The following is a 12,725-nucleotide window of genomic DNA, read 5'->3' as shown; positions in this document are numbered from 1 at the left end:
AATAAGGAGGTAGACGGATGATGGGAGGAAACATTATGAGGGGAGAGGAGGGAGAAAAGTAGGTACTGAAAGAGGGGGAGTGGGCAGGACCGTTTCATCTGTCTAGTATTTACTGAGCTTTCTTTGGGAATTCTGAGGCATTTCAAATAGCTTAGCTTCTACCGACATCACGCTACTGCACTCCAGCCCGTGGGCGACAGAGCGAGACTCCGTCTCAAAAAAAAAAAAAAAAAAAAGGAAAAGAAGAAAGAAAGAAAAGAAAAAGAAAGTGGAGAGCCAAGGGGACCCAGGCCAAAGGATTGCCTGGCAGGGAAGTTCCCCAGTTCCTCTGCAATTTGTACGTGCTGCACATACTCAAACGGGAGGTGAGGCTATTAGCGAGGGAAATACAGAAGTCAGAAGTCTCTGACCGGACAAGGTGGCTCACGCCTGTAATCCCAGCACTTTGGGAGGCCGAGGTGGGCAGATCACCTGAGGTCGGGAGTTTGAGACCAGCCTGGCCAACGTGGTGAAACCCCATCTGTACTAAAAATACAAAATTAGCCGGGCGTGGGGTGCGCCTGTAATCCCAGCTACTCAGGAGGCTGAGGCAGGAGAATAGCTTGAACTCCGGAGGTGGAGGTGACAGTGAGCCGAGATCGCACCACTGCACTCCAGCCTGGGCGATAGAGCGCGACTCCGTCTCAAAAAAAAAAATAAATAAAATAAAATAAGAAGAAGTCTCATGACCCCACGTAGCACTCTCAGTTCCCACATGCCAGTGAGAGAATGGCAGCACTTCAGAGTTGGAAGGGACTTTGAAGATCCTAGGCACCATCCTCTTCCCTACCCTTCCCATTGTACAGAGGAGGGAACTGAAGCCCAGAGAGGGCTGGGGGGCTGCCCAAGATCATGCAGCTAGTTTGGGTCAGAGGTGGGACTAGAATCCATGTCTCTGGGTGCAAAATCTATGCCTTTGTTCATGCTGCTTCTTTCTTGCACCTCATGAGAAGTCAGAGCCTATGTTGACAGAACCCAGCACTTCCTCATTCTGGCAGTGACAAGGAGAGACAATGATTATTGCTGAATCACAGCTATTTTCTTTTCTTTTCTTTTTTTTTTTTCTTTTTCTTTTTTTTTTTTTTTGAGATGGAGTCTTGCTCTGTCACCCAGGCTGGAGTGCAGTGCTGCAATCTTGGCTCACTGCAACCTCCACCTCCTGGGTTCAAGCCATTCTCCTGCCTCAACCTCCCAAGTAGCTGGGATTACAGGTGTGCCACTATGCCTGGCTAATTATTGTATTTTTAATAGAGATGGGGTTTCACCATATTGACCAGACTGGTCTCGAACTCCTGACCTCAAGCGATCCTCCAGCCTCGGCCTCCCAAAGTACTGGGATTACAGGCGTGAGCCACTGTACCCGGCCCACAGCTATTTTCTTTATCTTCTGTTTCTTCTTCTGCCAGATTATTTTGAAATATTGCCCAAAACAGTAAGCATGAACACCTTAGGAAAAAACCAAACCCATCCACATACATTTTCTAGTAATCGGTTTGCATAGTGGTCTTTGATGTTTCACAGCTTGTCTTGGGGAAGATAAAATGGGACATTGTGATCTTCATTTATTTCTCCTTATCCACATAACCAAAACGTGCACCTGCAGGGACAGGTGAGATGCATCGATGTAGAGTGAACAGAACTAGAAGTTAGAAAACCTGGGTTTGTTGCACTGGACACCATCTCATTTGTCTCCTTGAGCAAGTCTTGTCCACTGTCTGGGCCCATTTCCTCAACTAAACAACAAGGGCAGTTCTTAGTGACATCTAGGTCCCTTTTGCACCCTTGTTCTCCTCCCTCATAAGCTCTGCTTCTCTACTTAAAGCAGACATAGAGGCTGGGAGTGGTGGCTTACACCTGTAATCCTAGCACTTTGAGAGGCCAAGGTGGGTGGATCACTTGAAGTCAGAAGTTCAAGACCAGCCTGGCCAATATGGTGAAATTCTGTCTCTACTAAAAATACAAAAATTAGCTGGGCATGGTGGCAGGTGCCTGTAATCCCAGCTACTTGGGAGGCTGAGGCAAGAGAATTGCTTGAACCCGGGAGGCGGAGGTTGCAGTGAGCCAAGATTGTATGCCACTGTACTCCAGCCTGGGTGACAGAGTGAGACTTTGTCCCCCATCCCCCCAGAAAAGCAGAAATACAGTGTCGCTGTGAAAGGAGAGAAGTGGAAAGTGTGGAGGTGCATTTAATTAAATGATTTTTAGAATCTAGTTTTATCCATTCAAGAAGTATTTACTCAGTGCTTGTTTGTGCCAGGCACTTGGGCATTTTCTTTGCCAAAATGAGAAAGGATTCCACTGATGAATAAAGAAAGGCATGCTTCAACTTTAAGGAATGACAATATATAAACGTGCAAATTCCCCTTTAAACATTTATGCCACTTCTTTGCCTTTCAAAAAGATTGGTGTCGGGGTTAAAATAAGATTTGATTTTCCAAACATACATCAGAGCTTTTCAGAAACAGTTCAGTTTCACAGATATTGACCAGATCCCTTCAGATGCACTGCTGGGTCCTGACTGAGCACTGGGGATGCAGAGGTAAACCTGGAGCTCATCTCGTGGGGGGAGGATAAACTAGTGACTGCCACTCAACACAGCCCAGAGGGTGGACTTTGTTCCTGGGTCTGTACTGAGTTGCATAGTGTCCCCCTAAACTTCTTGTCCACCTGGAATCCGTGAATGTGACCTTGTTTGGAAACAGGGTCTCTGTAAATATAATTAGTTAAATTAAGATGAAGTCATACTAGATTAGGTTGGGCCAAAATCCAGTGATTGGTGTTCTTTAAAAAAGACACCAGGCCGGGTACAGTGGCTCACGTCTGTAATCCCAGCACTTTGGGAGGCCGAGGTGGGCGGATCACTTGAGGTCAGGAGTTCAAGAGCAGCCTGGGCAAGACAGTGAAACCCCATCTCTACTAAAAATACAAAAATTAGCTGAGCGTGGTAGCAGGTGCCTGTAGTCCCAGCTACTTGGGAGGCTGAGGCAGGAGAATCACTTGAACCTGAGAGGCGGAGGTTGCAGTGAGCCAAGATCGTGCCACTGCACTCCTGCCTAGGCAACAGAATGAGACTCAGTCTCAAAGGAAAAAAAAAAAAAGACACCAAGAGACACAGAGGAAAGGCCATATGAAGACAGAGGCAGAGGTAGGAGTGATGTTTCCGCAAGCCAAGGAATGACAGGGACTACCAGAAGTTGAAAGAGTCAAGGAATAATCCTCCCCTTAAACTTTTGGAGGGAGCAGGGCCCTACTACACCTTGATTTTGACTTCTGGCCTCCAGAATTATGAGAGTAAGTTTCTGTTGTTAAGTCACCGGATTTGTAGAAATTTGTTACAGGAGATTAATACAGGACTATTTAATAAATGGAGTATATTGAGAATCTACAATGAGTTAATTTTGCAGCAATCTGATGCTACAGATAGCTAATATTATCCCTAATGAGCAATAATCAAGCAGAATTTGACTGAACGAGGCCAAAAGGTTAGTGGTTAAGAGGTCAGGTTTTGAAGTCAAACAGAACTAGGTTGGAGACCTCAGCTCTGGCACTTAGCAGGGTGACCTTAGGCAAGTGACTTTGCATCTTTGAGGTTGCCACATCTATAAAATGAAGATAACTAAGACCTTCTTATTAGGTTACTGGGAAAGACAAAGTGAAATAAGGCATTTAAAATCACTTAGCCCCCTGCCTGGCACATAGTAAAGGCTCAATAAAGTGAGCTGGCTTGTATGACCAGAGCACATGGTAGGTCTACCCTACCATTAATTGAGTTAACTCAATTAATCCCTATTACATGACCCTGCATATTTCCTTTGTTGTACCACCTGCAATTATCTTCTTTATTGACTTATTGGCTGTCTTGCAAGTAGGATATAGACTGTAAGTCCCATGAGATGGGGCACAGTCTTATTTATGGCTGGGTACTCAGGACCCTGCACAGAGCCTGGCTCATGTTTATGAGATGAATAAATAAGTGAATGGCTAGTGGATATTTCATCTTGAAAGTATTAAACGAAGACATGTTTAACCTATATCGTTCATTGTATTCCATCTGTGGTCCCAAATAATTGCATTAGAATTCCTCTGCAATCCTCCTGCCACCAACAATTTCTCTTGTTGGCTGTTTTAGGCTCCTTGGGGAGGAACCCAGCCTCCCTAATATGAAAAGTGGGTATCCTGGGATCTATTTTATTTTATTTTTTTGAGACAGAGTCTCACTCTGTTGCCCAGGCTGGAGTGCAGTGGTGCAATCTTGGCTCACTGCAACCTCTGCCTCCCAGGTTCAAGCAATTCTCCTGTCTCAGCCTCCCGAGTGGCTGGGACTACAGGCACCTGCCACCATGCCCAGCTAATTTTTGTATTTTTAGTAGAGACAGGGTTTCACCATATTGGTCAGGCTGGTCTCAAACTCCTGACCTCAGGTGATCCACCCACCTTGGCCTCCCGAAGCGCTGGGATTACAGGTGTGAGCTACCGTGCCCGGCCCCTGGGATCTATAAAAGCATGGAGTTATATTCTAGCTGGGGTCAATGGACTGAAATGTCAGCCCCATACTGGCATATAGGAAGGGCATTTCCCCTCCTCTCACTTGCTCTGCTTATTATATGTTATAGGGGTGTGGAGGAGGCAAGGGAGCTGAATTGGGGGCAGACGGGGGTACAGTTTGGGGATTTATACAATCTTTGTGAATATCTTCCTTTTTTTTAGAGTTAGGTTAGACCAGGACATTGCCTGTTTCCAGCAGCACCACCAGGACTGCTGCTGGAAGGACTTCAGAGGGTCAAGAAAATTCTCTGAAGATTTTTGTGTCTCAAGCGATCCCAGCCTCCTCTGTATTTCCAGGGACCTGAGGTTACAGGTGGGGATTATTAGAATATCAGAGAGGGTCCTCGCCCAAACAGCAGGATGCCCCAAACTGAAGGCTTGTCATTTATCTCTGAAAGAGGCAAGTCAACACTCTTAATCCTTATCATAGCATAGTTCTCGGTCCTCAGTGGCAAGGGTGACCTGAAAGTTGGGGCCTTTCATAGCTCCAGAGCCAAGGAGGCCTTGACAATTAGGCAGGGAGAAGACCTGGATGTCCATCCCATCTGATACCCTGACTTCCCAAGAGAACAACCCATTCTTCTCGGATTTCTCCCAAGTCCCTCTTTGCTGGGCCTGGAGGCTCCCTCTGGCTCCTGTGGTCTCTGGAGGATGCAGGCACAAAGCCTGACCTGACTTGTACTGAGCCTGTCCCAGGCCCTTTGCATCTCGCCCACCTGGCTACTCCTCGTGGGCCCTACCTATCCAACAGACTGTGTGCAGGTGGGCAAGGCCAGGCTGCCTTCCAGGAGTCAGTTCCAACACTCATCAGCAAAAAGGGGTCCGTGTCTAGGTGCCTGGGGCTGGTTCAAGTAAGAAGAGAGTGCCAAGACCCCTCTCTCTCCTCCAGGGAGTGAATTGATTTCTGACTTGAGTTGTTTAAATTGGGAAGAGGCCTCATCAGCAACTGGAGTGGTCTAGATCTCTGGAATCTGGCCACGGAGTGATTTTCCCATCAGCCTCTGTCTCGGTGACTGAGGACCTCGGGGCTTCTTCTTTTGCCTCCGACCCAAGGCCCCTCACACACTTCCTCCAGTGAGCCAGGCAGTGATGGGCAGAGGAGCGGATCTCCCCACTCCTCAGAGCGTAGATGACAGGGTTGACCATGGAGTTGACGAGGCACAGCATGGAGCAGAAGGCAAAGGCCTTCTTGACCTGGTCGGTGAGCGTAGTGGCCAGGCTGTGGACCATGAGGGCCAGCACTGGGAACCAACAGATGAGGAGCACAGCCAGCACCAGCCCCAGGGTCTTGGCCAACCTCACGTCCAGCCTCATTCGGGCCATTCCTGGCACCTGCCTGTCCTGGTGCCCAGACAAACTGGCTACATGCTGATGGGCTTTCCAGAGAACATGCCCATAGGTGTAGATGATTCCGGAAAAGAGGAAGGCGATGAACAGGAGCCAGCCCAGCAGGTAGTCATTGGGAATCAGTGGAAAAAGCTCAGAGCAGGGCCTGGGACAGCAAGTCCATCCCATGAGCGGCAGGTAGGAGACCAGTGCTGAGAGGACCCACATGATGCCCAGGGTCACCAGTGCCCTCCCACGGGTGAGCAGAGCTTTGTAGGAGGGTGGGTAGCGCAGGCAGAGGTATCGGTCAATGGCGGTCAGCAGCAGGCTACCCACAGAGGCTGTGAAGGTCATGGTCACGCTGCCAATCTTCAGCAGGAAGACATCCTTGGAATCCATACCATGGAAAACATGAAAATTCACAAAGCTGCATGCAAAGACCACACTGGCCAGGAAGTCGGCTCCAGCCAAGCTGCCAATGAACAGGTATGAGGGCTTCTGGCGAAGCCGGTGGGAGGACAGGATCAGATAGAGTACAGCCACGTTCTCCAGGGCACTTAGCAGGCCCAGAAGAGTGCACAACACGGCAATAGCTATCTTCTGGGGACCACTCAGGATCATGTAATCCTTCATAGGGTTGAAATCCAAGCCATTCTTGGAGCCATTGGCTATCTCTGTCAGCCAGCATTCCTCCATGGGATGGGCCCTTCAGATTCCACTGAGCTTGTCTAGAAGGCTTTGCTGCAGTACAATGAGAAGAAGAAAATCTTTTTCAGTAAGCACAAGAATGACCTCACCTGATAACTGACTGTAGCCAAGACTGCTACCTGTATGGATGGATTCTATGTTGGAAAATCAGTTTCTATTTTGTTTCCCTGTATTTTGCCCTTTCTCCAACCAAATGGGCAGCCAAATCTGTCCTGGCGGCCTCAGGGGAGGTATGTGGGAATGCAACAAGCAGAAGTGACCTGTAAGATTTTTGGCCTTCCATTTTCCAAAAGACTAATCCTAAGACTTCCTTTTGAAGCAAGAGAAATCCCAAAAGGTCAAAAGCAAGAGGAAATCAAAACCAAGAAGAAGTGGAATCTAGAGTGATAAGGTTGAGGTTTTTTTTGTTTGTTTTACATTTTGTTTTGTTTTGTTAATTTGCCAATTTTGACAAGTAAAGTACTGAAGTTTTAACAACCATTTGGGGGCCGGGCGCGGTGGCTCAAGCCTGTAATCCCAGCACTTTGGGAGGCCGAGGCGGGTGGATCACGAGGTCAGGAGATCGAGACTATCCTGGCTAACATGGTGAAACCCCGTCTCTACTAAAAATACAAAAAACTAGCCGGGCGTGGTGGCGGGCCCGCCGGGCGCCTGTAGTCTCAGCTACTTGGGAGGCTGAGGCGGGAGAATGGCGTGAACCCGGGAGGCGGAGCTTGCAGTGAGCCGAGATCACGCCACTGCACTCCAGCCTGGGAGACACAGCGAGACTCCGTCTCAAAAAAAAAAAAAACAAAAAAAAAAAAACAAAAAAAAACAACCATTTGGGGATGGGAGATATGAATTTGGCTTCACATCAAGTGATGGGAAGAGAAACTACAGAAGATTAAACAACTTTTTTAAAACTTTTTATTTATTTATTTATTTGTTTTTGAGATGAAGTCTTGCTCTGTCACCCAGACTGGAGTGCAGTGGTGTGATCTCTGCTCACTACAACCTCTGCCTTCCAGGTACAAGTGATTCTTCTGCCTCAGCCTCCCAAGTAGTTAGAACTACAAGTGCCCATCACACCCGGCTAATTTTTGTACTTTTAGCAGAGACTGGGTTTCGCCATGTTGGCCAGGCTGGTCTCAAACTCCTGATCTGAGGTGATCCACCCACCTCAGCCTCCTAAAGTGCTGGAATTACAGGTGTGAGCCACTGTGCCTGGCCAAAACATTTTATACTAGATAAAATATAGGAGTCCAGTTAAATTTGAATGTTGGCTGGGCATGGTGACTCACGCCTGTAATCCCAACACTTGGGGAGGCCGAGGTAGGCGGATTATGAGGTCAGGAGATTGAGAACATCCTGGTTAACATGGTGAAAACCCATCTTTACTAAAAATACAAAAAATTAGCCGGGCGTGATGGCAGGTGCCTGTAGTTTCAGCTACTTGGGAGGCTAAGGCAGAAGAATTGCTTGAACCCAGGAGGCGGAGCTTGCAGTGAGTCGAGATTGTGCCACTGCACTCCAGCCTGGGTGACAGAGCAAGACTTTTTCTCAAAAAAATAAATAAATAAATAAAAGATAAAATAATAAAAATAAAAAAATTTGAATGTCAATAAGAAGTAACTTTTTAGTATATGTCCCAAATATTGAAGAAAAAATCCTCAGGAATCTAAATATTGTATGGTTTATTATTAGACATTATTAGAAAGCAAACTGAACATTTATTTGGAGGGATTCGCTTTATAAACAGGTTGTATAGGAGTACCACATATAAAGGCCCATGAAATTTGAGTTCACAGTGCAAAATGCGCAAGGAAACATGAGCAAGAGTCAGCAGAAATGTCAGACAGTAGAATTACACTTTCAAGAACTTTGTATAATTATTGGGTATACCTTATAAAAATATGTCTGATATAAAACAATAAAGAATTAAAAACATGAGTACAGAATGAGAGATTGTTTCTGGGTAGATCTGAAAAAGATTCAAGTAGAATTTCTGGAAGTGAAAAATAAAATCATTGCAAAAAGAAACCCTTAAGGGATGAATTAAAGAGCAAAACAGAACAACTGAAAAGCATTGACTTAGAAAGTAGATCTGGGGCTGGGCACAATGGCTTATGCCTGTAATTCCAGCACTTTGGGAAGCTGAGGTGGGCGGACTACCTGAGGTCAGGAGTTCGAGGCTGGCTAACATGGTGAAACCCTGTCTCTACTGAAAATACAAAAATCAGCTAAGCATGGTGGTGGACACCATGCCAGCTGCTCAGGAGGCTGAAGCAGGAGAATCGCTTGAACCCAGGAGGTAAAGGTTGCAGTGAGCTGAGATCACACCACTACATGGCAGCCTGGGTGATAAGAGTGAAACTCCGTCTCAAAAAAAAAGAATGTAGATCTGAAGAAATTTCTCACAATGCAGAACAAGGAGTGAAGTGATGGAAAATAAGAAAGAGAAGTTAAGAGACATGAAGGATTGAGTAAAAATGTTTATATCGGCCGGGCGCGGTGGCTCAAGCCTGTAATCCCAGCACTTTGGGAGGCCGAGACGGGCGGATCACGAGGTCAGGAGATCGAGACCATCCTGGCTAACACGGTGAAACCCCGTCTCTACTAAAAAAAATACAAAAAAAATTAGCCGGGCGAGGTGGCGGGCGCCTGTACTCCCAGCTACTCGGGAGGCTGAGGCAGGAGAATGGCGTGAACCCGGGAGGCGGGGCTTGCAGTGAGCTGAGATCCGGCCACTGCACTCCAGCCTGGGCCACAGAGCAAGACTCCGTCTCAAAAAAAAAAAAAAAAAAAAAAAAAAAGTTTATATCTCAGTGGAGTGTTAGAGTGGATAAACAGAGAAAATTGGTGGTGGGCAATAGTCAAAGAGGTAGTAGAAAAGAATTATCCATCCAGACGGGGCAACATGAAAAAACCCCATCTCTACAAAAAAAAATACAAAAATTAGCTGGGCATGATGGGGCATGCCTATCATCTCAGCTACTTGGGAGGCTGAGGTGGGAGGATCACTTGAGCCCAGGGAGGTCGAGGCTTCAGTGAGCCATGATTGTGCCATTGCACTATAGCCTGGGCAACAGGATGAGCCCCTGCCTCAACAACAAAAAAAGAATTATTCAGGATCCATGAAAAATAAGACTATTCAGATCTGGAAATCACAGAGAACCCCAAGCAGAATTTTTTTTTTGTTTGTTTGTTTTTGAGACAGAGTTCCCAGGTTCAAGTGATTCTCCAGCCTCAGCCTACTCACATAGCTGGGACTACAGGTGTGCACCACCATGCCCAGCTAATTTTTGTATTTTTAGTAGAAAAGGGGTTTTGCCATGTTGGCCAGGCTGGGCTTGAACTCCTGGTCTCAAGTGATATGCCCACCTTGGCCTCCCAAAGTGCTGGGATTATAGGCATGAGCCACCACGCCCAGCCCCAAGTAGAATTTTTAAAAACACATTCCATATTCATGTATATCATGTAGCATACATATCAGAATACCAAAGACAAAGAAAAATATAGGGCAATAAGAAATGAAAAGACAAATTACCTGTAAGAGAACTATAATTAATTTTAAGAGCAGATTTCTGAGTAGCAACAATAGAAGCCAAAAAGTAAAGAAAAAACTGTGAGTCTAGAATTTTATACCTGGCTAAACTATCATTCAAGAATGAAGTCCAAAAAATTCAAAGAAAATTGTTCACTAACAGACCTTCACTGAAGGAACATCTAAAGAATGTGCATTTTATAAGGATATTCAACCCAAAGGGAAGAAAAGAAAGGCAAGAAAGAATAGTGAGTAAGTAGGTTGACAAATATATGAGTAAAGAAAAGCAAATGCCTTTATAAAACAATAATGATAATAGTGAGTAATTTACACCTGTAATTCCAGCACTTTGGGAGGCTGAGGCGGGCGGATCACTTGAGGTCAGGAGTTTGAGGCCAGCCTGGCCAACATGGTGAAACCCATCTCTACTAAAAACACAAAAATTAGCCAGTTGTGGTAGCATGCACCTGTAGTCCCAGCTACTCAGAAGACTAAGGCAGGAGAATCGCTTGAACCTAGGAGGCAGGGGTTGCAGTGAGCTGAGATCATGCCACTGCACTCTAGCCTGGGTGACAGAATGAGACTCTGTCTCAAAAAACAAAACAAAACAAACAAAACAAAAGTGGAGATTGGGCACATGGCTCATGCCTGAAATCCTGGCACTGTGGGGAGTCCAAGGCAGGAGGGTTGCTTGAGCCCAGGAGTTCAAGACCAGCCTAAGCAGCATGGTAAAACCCATCTCTACAAGAAATAAAAATTTAGTCAGGGGCCGGGAGCGGTGGCTCAAGCCTGTAATCCCAGCACTTTGGGAGGCTGAGACGGGCAGATCACGAGGTCAGGAGATTGAGACCATCCTGGCTAACACGGTGAAACCCCGTCTCTACTAAAAAATACAAAAAACTAGCCGGGCGAGGTGGCGGGCGCCTGTACTCCCAGCTACTCGGGAGGCTGAGGCAGGAGAATGGCGTAAACCCGGGAGGCAGAGCTTGCTGTGAGCTGAGATCTGGCCACTGCACTCCAGCCTGGGCAACAGAGCGAGACTCTGTCTCAAAAAAAAAAAAAAAAAAATTTAGTCAGGCATGGTGACATATGCCTGTATTCCCAGTTACCTGGGAGGCTGAGGACAAAGGATTGCTTGAGCCCAGGTGGTTGAGGGTGCAGTGATCTACGATTGTGCCACCACACTCCAGCATGGGTGACAGAATGAGACTTTGTTTCAAACAAAAACAGAAACAAAGTAGAAATAAAATTGTGAATGACAAAAATGCAAGACAAGAAAGGGATGAACAAAGTTAAAGCTTTGTCTGGGAAGTGGGTAAAGACACTGATTAATTTTAGGCTTAAAAAAAAAAAACAGGCATCATCTCTTATCTGGTTTACTGCAATAGCTTCCTAACTGGGTCCCCTGCTTTTAACCAGGCCCATTTCTAATCTAGTTTCAACACAGCAGTCAGGGTGATCCTTTAAAAATACAGGATCTTGTCATTCCTCTGTCCCAAACCTGCATAGCTCCCTAGTCCACTATGTAAAAGCCAAAGTCCTTAGTGTTATGGTCCCTTCTACTATGATTCCCTTGGTGACTCAGCTTTAGCCACATTGGCTTCTTAATCAGTCTTCTCTTCAGCCGCAGGTCCGTTCCCTCTTCCTCAATTACCTTTCCCTCAACATTGACTTGGCTTGCTCTCACCTTCTTTAAGTCTTTGCTCAGATCTTACTTCGTCAATGACACCTACCCTGACTACACCATGTAATACCCTAACTCATCCCAACCTCCAACTCTTTTTTTTTTGAGATGGAGTTTTACTCTGTCACCTAGGCTGGAGTGCAGTGGCACAATCTCGACTCACTGCAACCTCTGCCTCCTGGGTTGAAGCCTTTCTCCTGCCTCAGCCTCCCCAGTAGCTGGGACTACAGGCGCATACTGCCATGCCTGGCTAATTTTTTGTATTTTTAGTAGAGACGGGGTTTCACCATGTTAGCCAGGCTGGTCTCGATCTCCTGACCTCGTGATCTGCCCGCCTTGGCTTCCCAAAGTGCTGGGATTACAGGTATGAGCCACCACACCCAGCCCAACCTCCAGCTCTTTACACTGACCTATTCTTTATTTTTTCCATACCACTATCACCTTCTAATATATAAAATTCATTATTTTTAGTTTTTATTTTTTTTGAGATGGAGTTTTACTCTTGTCACCCAGGCTGGAGTGCAATGGCGCAATCTTGGCTCACTGCAACCTCTCCCTCCAGAGTTCAAGTGATTCTCCTGCTTCAGCCTCCTGAGTAGCTGGGATTGCAGGCACCCACCACCAGGCCTGGCTTTTTTTTTTTTTTTTTTTTTGTATTTTTAGTAGAGATGGGGTTTCACCATGTTGGCCAGACTGGTCTCAAACTCCTGACCTCAGATGATCCACCCACCTCCGCCTCCTAAAGTGCTAGGATCACAGGTGTGAGCCACCACACCCGGCCTATAATTTATATATGTAATTTAAATATAAATTAACATGTTATATATTCTGACTATATAAAATTTATTTAGAAATTAAGAATTAAAAGTCCTGGTGCAGTGGCTCATGCCTGTAATCCCA

The 12,725-nt window shown here is 46.1% G+C and overlaps 1 protein-coding gene across 3 annotated transcripts in view; it reads right to left on the bottom strand.

The window, feature by feature from the left end:
• Positions 1-1,352: 1,352 nt before the first annotated feature.
• LOC105494438 (cannabinoid receptor 2) overlaps positions 1,353-12,725 on the bottom strand; it is a 49,216-nt gene continuing 37,843 nt past the window's right edge. For 2 of the 3 annotated variants that reach the window (XM_011762841.3, XM_011762842.3), the window contains exon 2: positions 4,406-6,651. In XM_011762841.3, the coding sequence (XP_011761143.2) occupies positions 5,524-6,606 (1,083 nt within the window). In that variant the 5' untranslated portion in view covers positions 6,607-6,651 and the 3' untranslated portion in view covers positions 4,406-5,523. Of the gene's footprint in view, positions 6,652-12,725 lie in introns of all 3 variants that reach the window. The other variant, XM_011762840.3, reaches the window with a different exon arrangement.

This window comes from Macaca nemestrina, chromosome 1 (assembly GCF_043159975.1).
Source record: "Macaca nemestrina isolate mMacNem1 chromosome 1, mMacNem.hap1, whole genome shotgun sequence".
Classification (NCBI taxonomy): Eukaryota; Metazoa; Chordata; class Mammalia; order Primates; family Cercopithecidae; genus Macaca; species Macaca nemestrina.
This window is presented reverse-complemented; position numbering and strand designations above follow the sequence as displayed.